Here is a 19,673-nt window from a genome sequence, read left to right on the forward strand (position 1 = left end):
ATGTCAAGACCTGAACTTGGGCAGGGAAAAAAATGCATCTGCAATTTAACGTATCTAACTGAAATCTAGCATTTCCTTCATTAAATATAGGAAACAAACTTTATTTAGACAAGAGGTCTGTAACTTTGCCAGACTGTCAAAGGGATCCATGATATAAAAATGGTTAAAAAAACCCAAAGAACTTTGATCTACACATGTAAATACATATGCCACCCAAATACACACACCTGGACATCTGTGTGCACGCAGGTCATGGTCATGGGTCACTTTCCCACAGGCCAAGGGAAGGAGCTAAATCTAACAGAACAAAACTCATTAGCAATGAAAGTGAAGTCTGATGCTTGGGTTCAAATGATCCACTGCCCAAGTATAGGATGAGGCAGATGTGACTACACAATGTTTCTTGGTTAAAAGATCTCGGTGTGGGTCCAGCCCAAAGCCATCTTGTGTTATGCTGAAGAAAAGCCCTAATGTCTGGGGAGGGGAGAGAGCTCGAATCTCCTCTGTGCTCTCCCCTGGTCAGACCACACAGCTGTGGTGGGAGGCCCATGCTCTGTCTGGAGGCCGGATCTAGGAGGAAAGCTGACAAGCAGGACTGGATTGTGGACAGGGAAGAGTGGCTGGGGTGGGGAGAGTGAAGAAAACCATACCGTACAGTGTTAAAGAAACTGGGAGTGTTGAGCCCACACTGAGGTGGATAGGAAAGCTTTCTTAAAATTGTTAGGTGGTGTCATGGAATAGAGGGATAAAACTTGGTTTATTTGGCACCAGACGGCACAGGAACAGTGGTGGGGGGAGGGAGGGAAGGGGAGGAAAGGAAGGGGAGGCCAGGAGGGGGAGGGGAGAAAAGCTTACAGGGAGGTAGTGAGTTCCCCAAGACTGGAGGCATTCAGGAGGGCCTAAAAGCCAGATCCCAGGTATTAATCACAGCATGGCAAACATAGCATATGCATAGGACACACAAAGATCCCTTGTGAAAGGCAAAAAAATCGTGCCCATTTTGCAGATAGGAAAAATGAGGCCCAGAAAGAAGTGATTTTCTAAGGTCAGAGTGATTCAGTTGACCTCTGACCTACCCAAGTCTTCAGTGGGGGATGGAGATCTCCTCAGTACCCACAATGTCACCCACCCTAACACAGCTATGCTCCAGAAGTGGAAGGGGGCAAAGGACAGGAGACTTTGCTCCTCCTTCCCTTCTGGGTCCCCTCCATCCTGAAGCCAATAATCCCCAGAAGCTCAGAGGTAAGGATGAGATGAGAGAAGAAGATACTGGGGTCCAGGAGGCTAGAATTTCCATCACCCTCTCCTGGTCACCCTTCAGTGTGTGCACACCGGATCCAAGTGTAGAATTCCCACAGTCACAGTGGGACTTTTATTCATTAGTCCAACATTCTTTGTAAACAGCTACCAGCCCAGAGATCCCTGGTCAGAGATATGGGCCAGAGAGACAGACTAGGATTCCCAGACCAGCTGGGGATGGTCCATTGCAGGAGACACTTGTATCTGAGTCCTAGGATCCAGGGAAGGGGGAGGAGGAGGGTCCATTTGCACAGACATCTGATCTATCCTGAGTGTTCAGTTGACTGTAATGTCCTGGGAGGCTCCAGAGTTTGGTCTAGCAGCAACTTCATCTGGGCCAGCCACAGCTGTATCATCTAGGGGTCAGAGGAGAGACAGCAAAAGGGGCTCAGAACTCAGGGCCACTTACCCTCCCCCTCTGAAACCCTAATCCCTTACCTAATCACCCTACAAGTTCACCAGGGAAGGTCCTGGAGATCCCAGAGACTGGAGAGACTGGGAGCCAGCCTTCCCTCAATCCTCAGCCGACAAGCCCCACCCCTCAGGAATGCCAGGGTGCAGGGGAAATCCCTTTGCAAAGGAATCCCCCCCTCCCCCCTCCCCCAACCTAGCTCCTAAGCACCCCAGTAGAGGGGCATGGAAAAGGGCCACAAGGATAGGGTTTAACACGGCCTCCCTTTGACCCACTAATGGGATCCACATCAGGATCCTCATCCTCCAAGGAGGCCCCTGGGGAAGAGAACTGGGCTGGGATGGGGGAGGCAGAGAACAGGCAAAGGGTATAGGGAAAAGCTCTATTTTGAGGCTTGTAGACCAGGTTTCAGGTTCAAATTTACATAGATCTGCATATATTTTATGGGCTTTTGAGGGCATACCCAGCTCTGTTCTCCCATGGAGCCTGTGCATAGGGCCCTGTCCCCTACCCCCTGCTAGCCTGATTTAAGGCTAACCATCATCTCCTGAGAGAGAAGGGGGGAGAGGAAGGGAGACAGCTAACTCAGCAGAAGGGAAAGACCTCCCTCCACCTCCATTCCCTACCCCGTACCCCCTTACCCTATCTGGGGCAAAATGACCCTGCCTTTGATCCAGGGGAGAAGACATGGGCTGAGGAGTGGGAGGGGCTAGGAGCAACTCACAGAATCGAACTTGGATGGGCCAGAGAAAGATGCTACAGAGACAGAGGGCAGCAGCCACGCCCACACCTCCGGTCACGGCCACCATCACCCAATGGTAGAAGCCCACGCAGGCTGCACAGCACAGGTCTGAGCTAGAGAGATGCCAGCCTGTGAGTCTCCCCGTCCACCAACCTGCCTGCCCCAGACAAAGAGCTGAGACAGACCGGGGGGCCCCAAACCCAGAGGGACCATCACCATCATATAGCCACCCATGCTACAACTTGACACAGTACCCCTTCTCCACTCGGGTACACCACCACCCCCAGGCCCAAAAATGTCCCCTCCCCAGACAACGAGACTGCCTCCTCAGACTCACAAGCAGGGGTATAGACTCTGGATGGCCATCACAGCTAGCCCATTGGCTACCTTGTCTGTGAAGCTCATGGCCCCGTACACAAAGGCTCCGCTGTTCTGGAAGGGATAAGAGGTCCGTCAGCACATCCCCTTGTACTAGATGCTGCTGGGCAGATAGGCAGAGGCGGCTCCCGTAAGCTCTTCCCAGCCCAGCCCAGGCCTTACTGTGTGGCTGCCAATGAGGTCGGCTGTCATGGACAGGGACATAACGAGGATGGTGGCCGAGCCAACACCCAGGAGTACCGCCGCTCCATACACGGCTACACCTAGCGTGTTGGCCAGCGCCACCCAGGAGGCAAAGGCCAGGATGACCAAGAGTCCTGCAAAGTATGTCAGCTGGTGGAGAACAAGAAAAAATGTGACAAACATACACACATGCTAAGATACACGTTTGCATATTATAAAATATATCTTTATAAAATGTATGTCTATAGATGTATATAGTAAGTGTGTGTATACACATCCGCACCACCACATGGTGGTAAGGGCTGTCATCTACAGGCCATCCCTTCTTTTCTGTAGCTCCCCCAAAAATTAACCACTTCTCCCAGGACCCCTTTCTTTCCAAGATGACAGAGGCAACGGGTGCAGCCAGAAGAGCTCTGGAGATGACATTTGTTCTACTTGGCCCCAGAGGGCACAATTAGGAGCAGTGGGTAGAAAGCTGCAATAAGACCAACTGAGGCTGGAAGCCAGAAAAAACTTGCTAAGGAGGATGAGAGCTGGCCCAAAGTGAAGCAGGCTGCTTCATGAGGAGGCAGGTTTCCCTTTCCTGGGAGATCCTCAGGGAGAGGCTAGCCGACCACTGCTCAGGAACGTCCTTCTTAGCTGGGGTTATGGGTCAAGTGTGGGGGGATTAGATGAGGCTGGGATTCTCGGACCTCAGGCATTTCTAATTCTGACAGCTGCTCCCCACGTGAACCTGGAATGATTCCCTTACCTTCTCTGGGCCTCGGCTGCCTAGTGTGTCTAAGGGAGGACCCACCTCTAACACTGTAAGGTTTAAAGACTCTCCTGCTACTACCATCTCTTGGTTGGACTCAACATCTCACTCACATTTCGACCAATGCACTTGTTCACTGGCTTCATGAAGAAAGAGGAGAAGAAGCCGCTGACATACATCACAAGGGGGATGGTCGCAATGAACTTCTGTTGGGGGGATTAATGGGTATGGCAGGTTACAGGGTTCTCCTGCAGTCCCATTTGCTCACCACTGCCCACCCCGCCAAGCCCCCACTCCCCACCTCCATACCCCAGTCTCCTAGACAGCTCTAAGTCTCGTCAGCCTGTGACCCTGGAAACATTACTTTCTTCCTCCCCCCTCCCCCCACTCCTGGGCCTCAGTGTCCTCACCTGTAAAGTGAGGACACTGACTCTGTGAGACTCTTCACAGCCACAGAACAGCTGTTCCCTGTTCTAAGGTCACCTCTGCAGCCCTGACATTCCACCTTTCTCTAAGACTCTTTCCCATTCTGGAGTCTGATGGCCAGCCTCTTCTGGGCCTCACCTTGGGCAGGTTAAGGGAGTAGGTCAGATACATAGCCATGTACGTCTGTGACAGGTTCACAATGAGCCGTGTGCTCATATACAGCATGCCCACCTTAGGAACGGATAGACGAGGGTCAGCGGAATGGACACTAGATGTGTGTGTGGTGGCAACACAGAGGGAGTCAGTGGAAGGCAGAGCAGGCTTTGGAAGTGAGGTCTAGTGGGGTGGGGGGTGACCCTGGGTAGGTTTCCAAGAGGTCCCTGATGTCCAGGACTCAGCTGAAGGCATGCCCCATGGGAAAGGTGGCAAGGGAGCAAGGAGGGGAGGGCTCCCTGGTAGTTTTGTGGTATGTGGGAAGGCCCGGGCCCCTCATACCTGGTAAAAGGAGGGCTCCCGAAGCCAGTGTTTCCAGAGGAGCATGGGCTGGGAGGTGGGCGGGAGCAGGGGGCTGTGCTCACTGGGCTCCTCAGGCCCATGCCGCAGCCTCCGAGGATGCTCTTTGGTGCCCAGGTGGAAGAGCAGGGAGAAGACGGCACCCACACAGACAACTATCAGGGAAAGGTTCTGGGGGACCAGAAGAGGAGGGTTAATGTTGCCTTGGTCTCCTGCTCTTCTGGGAAGGCATTGGATTATTCCTCTCCAGCCCCGCCCCTCCCTTCCCATCCTGGTTCAGAGCTCATCAAGGGCATACATACCTAGAGCTGCCCTTTCTCCTTGCCCTGCCCTGCTCCCCTCCTATTCCTCAGCGAAGCCTGGGCCAGCAATGGACACAGTGGAGGCTCCTGAACTTCCCAGCCCTTGGGCACGAATGCCTTCGGCCTGCCTCCCACTTCTGCAGACCTCCCCGTCCTTTTCTTACCTAGCTCCAGCTGGTGGAGGGCCCAGATGTAGTCACCAGACCTTCCAAACCTGTCTGTCCCTGGGAGAATTTTCTGCTTGCTCAGCAGGTGGCACCCACCTGCAGCCCCTGGGCTGACCCTCTGAATCCCTGTCCAGCAGCTCAGGCCAGGCTGCTCCTGGAGTTAGCTCTCCAGCCCTCTCCCAGCCTCATCTCCTCTCCACCTCTAATTGCCTTTGTCCTTTCTGATTCCTAGAGTTTGTTCCACAAATTAAAACTCCCTGTAATTCCCTGCCTCCCTTCTCAGTCTTCCTCCAAATCTCCCCCAGCCCTGTGCTTCTTCTCCCTTATACCTCCTCACACCCACTTCCTCAATCCTTCCCCCAGTCCCTGCAGGACCTCTGCTTACCCTGAACACTGGCACATCCTGTAGGCCTAGCTGGTCACTGGTGCCTGAATCAGGCACCTCCGAGTGGGACCCCTGGAAATGGAGAAGCAGCCAGGCAGCCCCATACACCGCAATGTTGGCTACTACGGTGAAGGCGTACCTGGAATGATGGGGTGGGAGGAAAAGAGGCAGGCATCAGCAAGGGTTGGGGTGGGAGGCATGCTCCTGGGCAAGGCCCTTTCACTCATTTCCCAAACACTGAGGCCTAAGTGAGACTGACACATCTATCTGGCTATCTTTTCCCTTCCCCCTAAACCCCCAAGGCCCAGCCAGGCCCAGGTCTTAATAGTCCCCTGTAATTAAGGGTGAAAACTGAGAAAGAGGAGGCAGCTACCATCCCCCAGGGCCCAGCTCGTTCCTTTATCTGGGGGCCCTGCAGCATACCCAGGGTTATGTAATACTGACCATTGCCCAACATTGCCCCTGGGGACAGGCAGTTGGTGAGGGGAAACCTAACCCTCTACTAACAGAGGGCTTCAGATGGAACTCCAGAGTAACACCCCACAACTGGGTAGATTTGGGGAAAGGAAGTGAGTGGGCTGTGGGCTGGAGTCAACCCTGAAAGCTTATGCTCCTAGAATGTCAGAGGGAGAAAGCGCCTAGGACTACGATGCTCATTATGGCCAGAAAGGAGGGAGCTAGAGATCAATCACCCAGTCATCAGAGGGCTCTTAACCTGGGGGCTTTGAACTTTTTTTTGTTATTTTGATATCTTTATTTCAATATAATTGGTTTCCTTTGCAATTTTATGTATTTTCTGTGTTTGATTGCCAAAAGGGTCCATGATATCCCTGAGAACAGGAACCATACTTTTGCACTGAGCACAGTGCTAGCACACAGTAGGCATTTAATAAATGCTTGTTAACTGAGAACCTTTCATGGAACAGAACTTTCATTTTAAAGCTCAAGAAACAGGTCCCCAAAGAGACAGAGGCTGAGCCAGAACTAGATGTTGGCTTTCTTCTAGTGATGCCATGGATTTTTAACATTCTCTAGCTTGGGGTTTGTTTTGGTCTAGTTTTCCTAGAGGGACTTGAGATGCAGAAGAGCAGAGAGAGAGTCTTCTGCATTTCTGTATTGCTAGACACCTTACACCGTGCTGGAATGTGCCCCTCCTCACATGGGGTGAAGGAGTGAGGGGAAGGCTCCAGAGAGTCTGGCGCTACCCCTAACCCATCTGGTTCCCTCAAGTGCCCAGAATTACCTGAAGGCGGTGAGTTCTACCTTCTCGTGGTCATTGGTGACCAGCTCGGGGATTAGGGACAGGTGGGAGATCTGGGTGGCTGCCCAGCCAAACTGGAAGATCACAATGAAAGGTGCATAGTAGATGAGGGCGGCCCACTCTGCTGTGGAGGCTGTGCACCCCAGGCAGGGATTAAAGATGAAAGGGAAAGAGAGCAGGACGCAAATGGTGCCTATAGGGGGGAAAGAGAAGGCAGCACGACCGCAAATTAGACCGTGTGAGATGGAGGGACCTTAGAAAAGACTCCCTCAGGGGGCAGCTAGGTGGCGCAGTGAGTAGAGCACCGGCCATGGAGTCAGGAGGACCTGAGTTCAAATCCAGCCTCAGACACTTGACACACTTACTAGCTGGGTGACCTTGGGCAAGTTACTTAACCCCGAATGTCCTGCCTTCCCCCCTCCAAAAAAAAAAACAGAAAGAAAGAAATGACTCCCTCTTCCCCCACCCCCAGAGGGAAAAATGGACCCAGGGCAAGGCTGGAGCCGGCCTCTAGTAGGTGACTGGTTCTGATAGAAGGGAATTAAACTAATGGGACTGGTAGAGTTGACAAGGTGAAAGCCAGGTTTTCCTCTTCTTTTACCCCTGAATTCTAGGGCCAAAGCCCCTCATAACCATGCTGGACATCTCCAGACATGGCAAACTCAATAGGTCCTGAACTGGATTCTTCCTCCTCTCCCAAATCTACCCCTCTCAGTCCAATTCCCCTATTTCCACTGAGAATCAGGGATTACTCTTCGCCCTTCTCTCCACCCTGGAGCCAGCACCACCAAGACCTATGGGCCACCTTTCCTAGCAGCCCCCTTCTCTCCATTCACATGGAGACCACAGCTTGGTTCATTCAGGCTTTCTTCACCTTTCCCCCTGATGGGGTTTAGACTGTGGGAGCCCCCTTGAATCTTCCCACTAGATGAGGCTTTTGCCTGACCCCATAAGCCTTTCATTATTGCTAGGCCCAAATCTCTAGGCTAGGTTACTCTTTACCTAGCCTAACCCCCCATTGTCTGGCTATTTCCCACCCTTCATCCTATCAGTGTTGATGCCCAAATCTGTTACCCTTAAACTAGCCTAGCCCTACATTGTCTTATCTCCTTCAGCTACTTCCCACCCTTAATCCCATTCCCTTGGTTCCAGGAGTCTGACCTCATCCTAGTCCCATCAAGCTCCTCCTTAGACCCCTCCTCAAGACCCCTCCTCCCATCACCCCAGGACCACCCTAGGTCCCTCCCACAATCTTTGTGTATATGTTTCACCTTGCTTCCATGAAGGGGTTCAGACTCCATCTACCTCAGATGGAATCTGGCCCGCTTGTGAAAACAAGTGTCACAAATGGTGGGATTTCTTAAGACAGCCCAATATGGCGAATCTGTAATAAACTTTGTCTTTCTTTGGCTGTGAGAAGGCTTGAGTTGAATTCATTCGAGCAGGACCCAGCATATCGACATTTTGGGGTCTTGAGCACCCCTAAAAACTTATGGTTCCCTGACCTTATCACCCCCAGACCTCCCTAATTGGTGTCCTGCTGGCCTCTGGCCTCTCTCCTGAAGGAAGGAGGGCTTGCAGCCCAATGGAAAGAACTCTCTGGCTTTGCACTCGGAAGACACTGGCTTGAATCCTTCCTCTGACCTGAGCAAGTCCCTCAGCCTCTCTGAGCCTCAGTTTCCTTCCTGTAGAACAAGGAGGTTGGACCCGATGGCCTCTGAGCTCCCGGCCAGTTCCTTTGGTCCTTCCTTTATATGACTGCCAAAATAATCTCCTGTCTGCATCATCCCCGCCCTCTTGCTTAAAAACCTTCAGTGGCTCCCTACTACCTCCAGGAGAGACCAAAGACGAACTCCTTAGTCTGGCGTGTAAGGTCCTCTACAGTCTGGATTCAGTTTATATTTCCCACGGTTCTTCAAATGACTCTCCTTCACACATCTGACTGAGTCCAAACTGCTGGAAGAGCCATTCTTTGAGCCTGACCTGCTATCTTGCCTCCCGGCAGCTGGGAGCCACAATGGACAGAAGTCAGGAAGACCCAAGGTCAAAGCTAACTTCAGACACTGGCTGTGTGACCCTGGACACCTCAGTGGGGATAATACTAATAACTACTTTGCTGTTCTGAGGATCAAATAAAGAATAGTGCCTGGCACATAGTAGGCACCTAATATAAGCCTGTTTCCTTCCTTCTGGGCATCATGTCATCCCCCTATGCCTGGAACATCTTGCCACCTCATCTTTGACTTTTAAGATCTTTGCTTTGAGCCTTAGCTCAGTGGCTCCCTCCCCTCCGAGGCCTTCTCTGATCCCCCAGCTAAAAGGGGCCTCTCAGAACACCTGGTCTGGGCCTCTCCTTTCACCCCATCACTCCCTCTTTTGCCACTGCCCTTGTGTACCTGTCATCACTATTCCCCACCCCACCACAGAAGGCGATGGAAGCACCTTTTAAAAGGCTCTGATTCATGTCCTTTGTACACAGTACACTTCATGTTTGCTGAACTGAACTGGAATAAGTCTCCTGACTTTCCAGTCCAGGTTCTTTCACTCCAGCTTGATAGGGCCTAATGTTAAGATCCTGGGCCCAGCTCCGACCCACTCCAACCTCAGAGCCCACTGGGAGAAGTTTTTGGATGAGAGATTTTATGAAGCAGAAATGATGAGAGAAATGGGAGCTAATGCTAATGACAACCCCAGGAATAATGAACCAGAGCAAACCAACAGATGGATTTCAGTGATCCAGTGTCAGAGCTTGGAGGGCCCTTAGAGCACAGGATCACAGAGATAAGAAAGACCTTAGAACAAAGACTATCAGAGCTGGGAGGAACCTTAGAGCACAGGATGTCTGAGCAGGGAGGGCCCTTAGGACACAGAATGTCATTTAAAAAAGACCTTAGAACAGAGAATGTCAGAGCAGAGTGGGTTCTTAGGACAAAGAATGTCAGAGCTGGGAGGGCCCTTAGGACACAAAATGTCGGGGGGTGGGGTGGGTGCGGTGCTTAGGACACAGAGTGTCAGAACTGGGAAGGCCCTTAGGACACAGAGTGTCAGAGCTGGGAAGGCCCTTAGGACACAGTGTATCAGAGCTGGGAGGCTCACTAGAACACAGAATATCCGTAGCTCAGTGCTGAGAAGGCTCTTAGGACACAGAGTGTCAGAACCGGGAAGGCCCTTAGGACACAGTGTATCAGAGCTGGGAGGCTCACTAGAACACAGAATATCCGTAGCTCAGCGCTGAGAAGGCTCTTAGAGATTATCTAATCTAACACCCTTATTTTACAGTAGGTGAAATGAAGTCCACAGATTTAGATAAGGTCACACACCAACTCAGTGGCAGAACCAAGACTAGAGCCCAGGTCTTCTTACTCCTAGCCCAGAATTCTTTCCACAGCACCACAGCTGACTCTCACTTTGGTTGGCATGGGACCCACTTGGTCCTGAGGGAGGGAGAAGCAAAGAGAGGAAGAGACTGAGGAAGTGGAGGGGAGAGGGGGAAAGAGGGAAAGATGAGGGGGTAGGTGATAAGGGAACCCCAAACCCTTTCACCCTTCAACCACCAAGCCTAAGCAAACCAATATCAACAGGCTAGGGCTTCCTGGGGTTTCTAAATCAGATCAGTCCGTGACTCTGTGTGACTATGGGCCACTGCCCTCACTGGGTCTCAGTTTCCTCATCTACAAAACGGTTGTGTGGGGAAGGAAAGTTAGCCTAGATGAGTTCCTAAGGTCCTCTCCAATCCCAACATTCTATGATTTGTTCAAGCCCCAACCTCTGGGGAAAGTGATTCCTTTCCCTCCTCCTTAAAGGGAGAGTCGACTGCCCAGCTTGCTCAGGAATAGGCCCTGTGCCAGAGCTTCCGACTAGCCAGGTACTTCTCAGGCCACTGGCTGCTCCAGTCTGTGACATAATCTATTGTCTCATCCCCAAAGGACCTTCCCTACTTCCTCCTCGTGACTTCAGATTTGGGAAGTGAAACCAAAACTGGGTCTCTTGGGTTTCTCTGGAATTCAGGAGTTAAAGGACCCAGGAATGGAGGGAGCCCAAGATTTTCAGACCAGCTCCCTTAGGGGCAAGCCACTTCCCTTCTGTGGCTCTTTCTGTAAAACAAAGGGGCTGTACTTCCAAGGGCTCTTCCAGCTGTAGGCAGAATTCTATGATCCCTTTCTGCCTTAACATGTCCTCAAGGGCCTTCTGTGCCAGAACTCGTGAAGTCCCAGCCCTTGAACTCTGACCAGATGGACCCCTGTAGAATTGCCAGTTCTGCTCATTCTCTCCAGCTTCCCCTCCTTACCTCCCCCTGCCAGAGTTAATGATTCCTTGGGAGGCTGGGGTGAGGCCAAGAAGCTTTCCCACAGAACAAAAAGTAGTTGGGCTTGGTCCCCAGGTAGCCAGCCTCCAGGGACACTCAGTCTTCATCACCTCCTATAGGGAGTCCTTAGATTATCTGTATTCCCTAGCAGGAAAAGGCTTCAAAGACAAGGGCTATGTCCCCTTCAAGGGCTCAGTAAGGGCAAGGAGACAGACACCAGGGCCTAGGACAGACCTGGATTTCATGCCCTGGGCAAAGGCACCTTCAGGGGCAGAAGAATTGCTCTTTGTCCCCTACACACAACAACTAGGACAGCTCAGTGTGAGGCTCCTGAACACAGCTTAAGGGTACAGGATAGGAGAGGGCGAGGGAGACAGAAAGGAGAGAGGAAGGAGACAGAGACAGAGAGGAGGGAGGGAAGAGGAGAGAGAGAGGGAGGGAAAGAGAGATAGACAGACAGAAACAGAGGAGAGAGGGAGAAGAGAGAGCACAAGAGAGACAGAGAGGAGAGGGAGACAGAGACAGAGGGAGGAGAGAGAGACAGAGGAGAGAGGAAGGAGACAGAGAGGAGAGAGATGGGGAGGGAAAGAAAGACAGACAGACAGACAGAAACAGGAGAGAGGGAGGGGAGAGAGCACAACAGAGACAGAGAGGAGGAGGAGATAGGGAGAGACAGAGATAGAGGGAGGAGAGAGACAGAGGCAGAGGAGAGACAGAAACAAAGAGAGGGAGAAACAGAGAGGAGAGAAGGGAGAGGAAAGAGGGAGGGAAGGAGAGAGAGACAGAAAGGAGAGAGGAAGGAGACAGAGAGGAGAGAGGAAAGAGGAGAGAGAGGGAGGGAAAGAGAGACAGACAGACAGAAACAGAGGAGAGAGGGAGAGAAAGAGAGACAGACAGACAGACAGAAACAGAGGAGGGAGGGAGGAGAGACACAGAGGAGAGAGAGAGGAAGGGAAAGAGAGACAGAGAAGAGAGGAAGAAGAGAGAGAGAGGGAAGAGAGAGACAGAGAGGAGAGAGGGAAGGAAGGAGAGACAGACAGAGGAGAGAGGGAGGAGAGAGATAGAGACAGAGAGAAGGAGGAGGGAGACAGAGAGGAGAGAGAAAGAGAGGGAAAGAGAGACAGATAGACAGAGGAGAGAGGGAAGGAAGGAGAGACAGAGGAGAGAGGGAGGAGAGATAGAGACAGACAGAGAGGGAGGAAAGAGACAGAAACAGAGAAGAGAGAGGAAGGAGAGACAGAGACAAAGAGGTAAAAGGAAGGAGGAGAGAGACAAGAGAGGGAGGAGACAGAAAAACAGAGAGGAGAGAGGAAGAGGAGAGAGACAGGAGAGAGAGAGGGAGGGAAGGAGAGGGAGACAGAAACAGAGGAAAGAGAGAGGAGAGAGCAAGAGAGAAACAGAAAGGAGACAAAGACAAATGGGAGACACAGAGACAAAAAGGAGAGACAGAAACAGAGAGGAGAGAGAGAGAGAGAGAAGAGAGACAAAAAGGAGAGAGGGAAGAGGAGAGAGAGAGGAGAGAGGGAGGAAACAGAGGGAGGGAGAGGGGCAGAGACAGAGAGAAACAGGAGGAAGCGAGAGAGACAGAGACAAATAGAGAAGTGAGAGGAGAGACAAAGAGGACAGAGGAGAGAGGGAGGAGAGACAGAGACAAAAAGGAGAGAGGGAGGAGAGAGAGACAAGAGAGAGAGAGGATGAGAGAGACAGAGGAGAGAGAAGGAGGGAGAGAGGGAGGGAGGAAAGAAGGAGTGGAGAGAGAAAAAAAGAGAAGAGAAGAGAGAAAGAGAGAGGTGAGGAGGGAGAAGGGAAAGAGGGAGGAGAGAGCGAGGGAGTATGGGAGTGTTATGGGGAGGAAGCAGTCACTTTACCTGGGAAATGCCTCAAGTTTCAACAAGTACTCAAAGCCAAGGAATCACGGAAGAGTGTGGCCATGTGATGGCCTTGGCCAAGGACATGGCTACCTGGATGTCCCCCACCAGTACCTCAAACTCAATGCAACTGAAACCATGCTCATCTTTTCCCCAGTCCTGCTCTTCCTCCTGACCTCACTCCTCAGGTCTATGGCAGACCTTTCATGTTTGCACCCTTGGTGGGGCTCTCAATGTTCTCTCTAGTCCTGGCCTTTCTTACTGGAGCACTGTGATACAAGGGGAAATGAGGGCTGGATTTGGAGTCAACAGACTTGGGTTCCCAGCCTAGTTGTGCTCTTTCCTACCTTTTTTGGTAAATCAGGAGGGCTGGATTAGATTTCTAAGCCTCCTCCCAGCTCTAAATCCTATATCCTGTCACCCCCTCAAATTCCCCAACATCCAGCCCCAAACCACATTTGTTCCCCACCTTGAGTTATCAGTGAGACAAGGGTAAATAGTGTTTTGGAAACCTTAAGGAGTTGTTTAAATGTAGGGAGAAATGGGTGATAAGGAAACTCCAACCCATTTAATAAAGTTCACTAAAATTTAACAGAGTGCCTTTATCATTATTCCCATTCTTATCCAGTCCCTGGTTAATAATATCTTAAAAGGTCTTTCTTCCAGCAGTTCTCATTTGCTTCTGGAATAGTTGGCCTCCTGTGCCTGGCATTCAAGACCCTCTACTCTCCACAGCTTTCTCCAATTACTTCCCTTCACACCTTCTGTGCTGCGCCCAGACTCTGGGCATCCCTGTCACCATCCCCATCCCCGTCCCCACCTCTACCCAGCCAACCTAAATGCTTGGTCTTGGAACTGGAGCACCCTCATTCCCAGAGACTTAGCTAGACACTATGTTGCTTGCAGCAATTCAGTTAGAAGCGGGTGAAGAGAAGATCTCAGTAAGCAGTAACTTGACTGGTGGAGGCAGGCTTGTAAGGAGTGGAGGCAGGATTGTAAGGAGTTCCTCCAGATTGTAGCAGCCAGGGAGGAAATTTGGTATAGCTTCCTGCAACTCGTCTGGCCAACTAGGTGCAAAATGCAGTTGTTTCCACACTACAGATGTAATTCCAGCACTATGAGGGTGTCCTAAATGCCATTATCCTGGGAACAGATATAATGGACGCATACTAATTACACCTCAGCTCCTTGGCCTTCTTTTGTAGTCTTCCTTCCCATTTTTAAAGCTCCCCTGACCTCCCACAGTTGGTAATGAGCTCTTCCTTCTGGACTTTAAATAGCATCTTGTTCTTCCCCTCTTTAATGTACTTAGCCATAACGCATCATTTTACACAACATTTGCTTTGGGGTCTTTTGTGAGTTCTCAGACAGCAGCAGCTCAATTAGGCAGGACTCTAGCACCTAGCGTAGAATTTAGCACATAAATGTTTGTTGAATGAATGAGTCAATCAGATTGGGGAATGAATGAAAAAGGTGGCCAGTGAATGAATGAGGTGGCCAAATGGAGAGCACACCCCACTCAGCCAGAGTGGGAGGAAGAGGGAAATGGGATGAGCTGAGGAGGGAAGGGGTGAGAGTGTGTGTGTGTGTGTGTGTGTGTGTGTGCGTGTGTGTGTGAATGGGAGCTAAGAATGAAAGGGAAGGAAGAGCTGACCCAGATTCTAGATATCAACCAAATCAGTTGTAAAGTTTATCTCCAGAAATGGAGATCTGCCCAGCTCTTGGGCACTAGTCACTTCTTGCACTTGGGGCTGGCTATGCTGAGGGCAAGACCCAAGATAACCTTAATCCTCCCCGCCCCCAGGTTGTGCAAACCCGTCCTTTCCTAGGTCACCCCCTCCCCCTTTCCAGAAGGCCTTCTGGGTCTACCTCATAATGGCACAAGGAACCTCAAAGGAGGTTCTGCACGAGCATCTCCTCTGTAGCTCAGGTGGCAAAAAGTGGCCATCCAACCCTTAGCTTAAGGAGCTCTGGGGAAGGGGACACGCCATCACTTCCTGAGGCTAACTCATCCCTCCTCTGAACATCTCCAATTGTTAGCAAGGCTTTCCTTACATCAAGCCTGAATTTGTCTGAAAGCTCCATCCATGGTGTCCTCTGCTGCAAAAGAGGACGGGTCTGAGCTCTTTTCTACTCATGGTCCCTCAAACTCCTGAACCCTATCATACTGGGGTCTTCTTTCACCCAGGCTAAATATAGCCAGTTCTTTTAACTCTATGCTCTAATTCAAAGCCTTTCTGCCTCATCCTTAAGACTCTCCAGTTTATTGATGCCCTTCTAAAATATGGCACCCCAAACCAAACACGGGGCTTCAATTTCATGTTCAGCTGCTTATTTGCTATGTGACCTTGAACAAGGCATCTCCCCAAGTTGGATACTTGGTTTTCCTGTCTGTCAAAGGGAAAATAATCAGCAGGGGAGGTGGAGAAAGTCAAGTGAGAGAAAAGGGATGGAAAGATGTTTAGGAGAAAATATTTGAAATAACCAGTCTATGACTTTTCAGAAATGAACTGGTGCTAAACGGAGAAGTTGGCTGACATCACTGGCCTTTCCTACAAACTTAGAGGAAGGAAGGAAAGGAAGAGAGGCGACCTGAACCTCCTCCTGATGACCTGGTCCTTGACTCCCTGACTGGGTGGGAAAGGAAGATCATTTCTCCTTCCAGGGAGAGGCAGGAACTACAAGGATTATGGCAACCCTCTGGAGAGGGGGAAGAGCATTTCAAAGTCAACCAGCTAGTAAACTGGAGGATAAGGCTATGAACCTAGTCTCCTGACTCCAGGACCAGCAGCGTTTTGCTATAGCATTACAGAATCGGGCAGATACCTGGTCAGTACAGAAGAATTAACTCCACCCTGCCTTCAGAGACACTAATCTAACCCTTGGACAGCAAGTAGCCTTTCCCAACAGTGATGAAACAGCATGAGATAGGACTAGAAGGTAGAAGTGAGAGGGTTGGATGGGGGAGACCATAGGAGGCCCCAGCAGGGATCTTCCCTTCCTGACTCCTTTGGTCCTTGCCCTATAGGGCAAGGGGGTACACCACCTGACTTCTAGGAACCTGCCCAATTATCAGAATACCACCCAAATTCTAGAATGGTGTCTGGATTCCATAAAAATGTCAGCCTGAATTGTACAAGATTCTCAACATTATAGAATATTACATGGATTCAAGAAAGGGCTGGAGAGAGAACAGAGGAAAATAAATAACATCCTATATGGCTGCCCCTCAGATCTGAGGTGGGGAGAGAGAAGTTCAAATGGGTGGAGGCTCAGGTCTGGGTCTTATCAGGATAACCCCTCAGCATTCAGAGTCAAGGCAGAGAGCCAACCAGAAGGATTACCACCTTCTTACCCGTCACCAACCCCACAACACTCAGGTTCCTCTTGGTTTCTTGAACTTTTGCCTTCACCACAACTCCAGCACTCTGGCCTCTTGCCAAGCTTCCTGAAACAGAACCTAACTATCCCTCCTCCTCCTCCTCCTCTTCCACCACTGCAGTCAATGACTAAATGTCCCTCATGACGCTAGGCTATGAAAGATATACCTCTTCCCCAAATGGGAGAAATGACAGAAGGAGGTAGCAGGCACTACAGCCCCTGTGGCTCCTCCCAATGCTCTTTCAGCTGGGATGACCTCCCAGAAGGATCAACGGGACAGTAATTTTCACAACTCTCTGGCTTAGGAGTGTCATCTCTGTCCTAGACTCGTGGGTTGGACACACACACACACACACACACACACACACACACACATACACACAGTCTGCCAGTCACCCCTTCCAAAACATAAACACAGACAGACAGGTGTCAGCAAACTTGCATCACTGATTGGCCTGCGAAGTTCAGGCTGGCCTCCTCACATCCTATCACTCGGGGACTCTCCCGACAAGAATCCCTTCTGCAGATGCTTTAAGTCTTGGGAAACTGGAAATACTGAAGATGGGGAAGCGGCAGAAAGAGAGGGGGGAGGCACACGCTAAGCTGGAGGGAGAGAAGCCCCAGGCAGGGCCACTAGTGAGAGGAGGTCCGGGGGAGAAGGGGAATGCACCTACCCATGCGCCCCCTCTAGAAAAGGGGTAATCGGGAAGGACTAGGGGACCCCCGGGGGGATATGAGGGCGGAGCAGGGGGCTGGGGTCCTTACCGACCAGGTGCCAGGACTTTCGGGGCCCGTAGCCCCCGCAGCAGCCCCCGGAGTGGTCAGCCTCGTAGCCCACGAGGGGCGTGCACACGCCGTCGGCCAGCTGGCCCAGCAGCAGTAGGACGCCGGCGCCCCAAGAGCTGTAGCCCTGCACCGAGTGCAGGTACAGCAGCAGGTACGTGAACCACATGGAGGCGCACAGGTCGTTCAGGAAGTGGCCCACGGCATAGCTGAGCCGAGTCACCAGCGGCAGCGCCGGCTCCGCCATGGGCTCGGCCCGCCCGCCCGCCACCAAGCTCGGCCCGGCCGGCGGGCCAGGCGCTGTCCGGGCGGAGTCCCGCTGCTCGGCCGCCCTCCCTCTGTAGGACCGCCCCTTTCCCGGTCTGATCGCTCTCGCCCGGCCTCGCTTTGGACTGGTCACTCTCCGAACCGGTCTCTCCGGACCGGCCCCTCTCCAAACAGGTCACTTCGGGGGCTGTCAGTCCACGAATGCGCCTCGCGGCTCACACGGCCCCAGTCATCCGCTCCAGGGCGGGACCGGCTAGGAGCTGTGCCCCTTCCCGGGGGCGGGCTGGCTGTCCGGAGTGGGACCCTTGCCTTTCGTGGACACGCGTGGGAGCTCCTCGGCTACACCCAGCCCGCCGACACCCTGCCTGCCGAGCCAGCCTCCACCCTGGCTCGCACGGAGGAGCCCAGTCTGCGAGCTCGGAGCCAGCTGCCAGCTTCCTCGCCGATTCCACTTGTAGCAGCCCGGGCCCGGGTCCTCGAGACTGAACTGTGCCTGCCGCCCGGGGCTTAGGGAGTACAGGGGATTCCCAGCGATTGGCGGGCGCCTTGGCCAATAGGCGCCAGATTCGGGAGCCGGGAGGCCGCCTAGGAGGTCAGGGGGCGGGACCTGAGGAGGTTAGCCCCGCCCCCAGGCTCCTCCCCAGCCCAGCTGGGTCCCAGAATCCTGCGTCGCTGCTGTCGCGGTGGGTTGGCTCGGGCTGGGGCCGCCGCTGGAGATGCCATCCTCCGTCCGGGGCTGTGAAGCGGCGGAGGGAGGAGGGAACCCCGCTGCTGACTCAGCCACGCCCAGGCTCGCGCTGGGATGCTTTATTGGGACCGCGCGGTTAGCTGGTGCCTCTCCAAGCTCCCCGGCTTTTCCAGGGCCCCGGGGCATTAGCGGTGCAGACCGCGCCCCGGCCTCCCTCCGCTCTCTCCCCCATCCCCCTCATCCCTCTCCCCTTTCCCCTTCTTTCCTACCTCCCCTCCTTCTCTTCCCCTTCCCCCTCCTCCTCCTGTCCCCCACCTCCTCCTGTCCCCACCTCCCGTCCTCTCCTCCTCTTTCCTCTGCTTCCTCTCCCCCCACCTCCGCGGAGGACGCCTTCTGGGAAGCACAGGAGGGATGCGTGGACTGACGCCCAAGGACAAGAGGAGCCAGGGTCAGCCTCAGACCCGACCCCCCCAGACTCTGGAGCAGACAGATCCTTCTACGAAGGACGCGCACCTGGAAAAGCGACGAGACACAGAAACAAACAAATGCATTCACTCCACAGCCACATATTTATTAAACGCTCTCCAACAAGCATTGGCTTTGTGCAAAGCACACCCTCCACCCCACGCAGGACACTCACACTGTATCTTTGTGCCCTAGCACCTAGAATCTCGCGGGGATCCCAGTGGACGCTTACATTGTTAACCTCGTTCAGTTGAGCCTGGCATCTTTAAACCTCTCTCTGTCTCTTTAGGAATGGGGTAGCAGTGATTGACCAAGAAAGGAGTGTGGGGCCGAAGCTCCAGGCCAGGGTGGGGACTAGAGATGGGAGATTATTTTGGGGAGGGAAAAGAAAGGCCAGTTCGATCAGGAAGGACCCTGGAAGGGACCTTTACTTTCCTAATCGTTTTGTTTCTGGTCCACAATCACCTGATCTACAAGCATTTATTAAGAACTTGGTACCTACCCCAATACCCCTAGCAGAGACTGTATTTTTAAAACCTGGAATTATGCTGTGCAAATCGAATGGGATCTCCACGTCCCATGGCCACGACTTTGTGATTACTAAGGGAGAGAACTCGAGGGTCAGAAATCAGGAAGTCGAATCTCTCAGTACTAAAAGGAATCTCAGATCATCCAGTCGAACCAGTAACTGAACAAGATTCCATTTTTACAGTATTTCCAACTCGCTCTGCCGCTACTTGAAGCTCTGAAGTAGGAGAAACACACTACCTCCTGAACTGAACAACCTCTCACCCTTAGCAACGCTAGCTGAGTTCTGATCCAGACGCTGGCTGTGTGATTCTGGGCAAGCCACTGCACCTCCATCTGTCTCAGTTTCCTCGTCTGTAAAACAGGGATAATAATAGCACCTGTCAGCGACGTTCTGAGGATCAAGTGAGATAATACTTGTAGCATGCTTAGCCCAGTGCCTGCAACATAGCAGATGCATAATAAATGCTGGTTCCTTGGCTCCCTCCCCTTCCATCTTGAATTGGCCTCTCTTCAACTTGCAACCATTGTTCTCAGTGGTATCTTCTGGGTACAAATGCAA

At 52.2% G+C, this 19,673-nt stretch overlaps 1 protein-coding gene across 1 annotated transcript; it reads right to left on the reverse strand.

Annotated features, from left to right (window-relative positions):
• Positions 1-80: 80 nt before the first annotated feature.
• On the reverse strand, positions 81-17,695 carry MFSD12 (major facilitator superfamily domain containing 12). Its single transcript, XM_036742528.1, has 10 exons — positions 17,146-17,695; positions 6,808-7,018; positions 5,565-5,703; positions 4,693-4,881; positions 4,336-4,428; positions 3,885-3,977; positions 2,994-3,164; positions 2,791-2,885; positions 2,436-2,566; positions 81-1,655 (listed from the first exon to the last, which is right to left on the reverse strand). Exons 1-10 carry the CDS (start codon positions 17,408-17,410, stop codon positions 1,576-1,578), a joined length of 1,467 nt encoding a protein of 488 aa, XP_036598423.1. The 5' UTR covers positions 17,411-17,695; the 3' UTR covers positions 81-1,575.
• Between the last annotated feature and the right edge of the window lie 1,978 nt (positions 17,696-19,673).

Source organism: Trichosurus vulpecula, chromosome 1 (genome assembly GCF_011100635.1).
Source record: "Trichosurus vulpecula isolate mTriVul1 chromosome 1, mTriVul1.pri, whole genome shotgun sequence".
Taxonomy (NCBI): Eukaryota; Metazoa; Chordata; class Mammalia; order Diprotodontia; family Phalangeridae; genus Trichosurus; species Trichosurus vulpecula.

What these genes read in the sequence shown, in the direction of transcription:
- MFSD12 (XM_036742528.1), bottom strand. Translation starts at nt 17,410, where the DNA reads ATGGCGGAGCCGGCGCTGCCGCTGGTGACTCGGCTCAGCTATGCCGTG. An exon ending in GTAGAACTCACCGCCTTCAG is followed by an intron (nt 5,704 to 6,807) that starts GTAATTCTGGGC and finishes CCATCATTCCAG; the next exon opens with GTACGCCTTCACCGTAGTAG. An exon ending in ACCTCATTGGCAGCCACACA is followed by an intron (nt 2,886 to 2,993) that starts GTAAGGCCTGGG and finishes TATCCCTTCCAG; the next exon opens with AACAGCGGAGCCTTTGTGTA.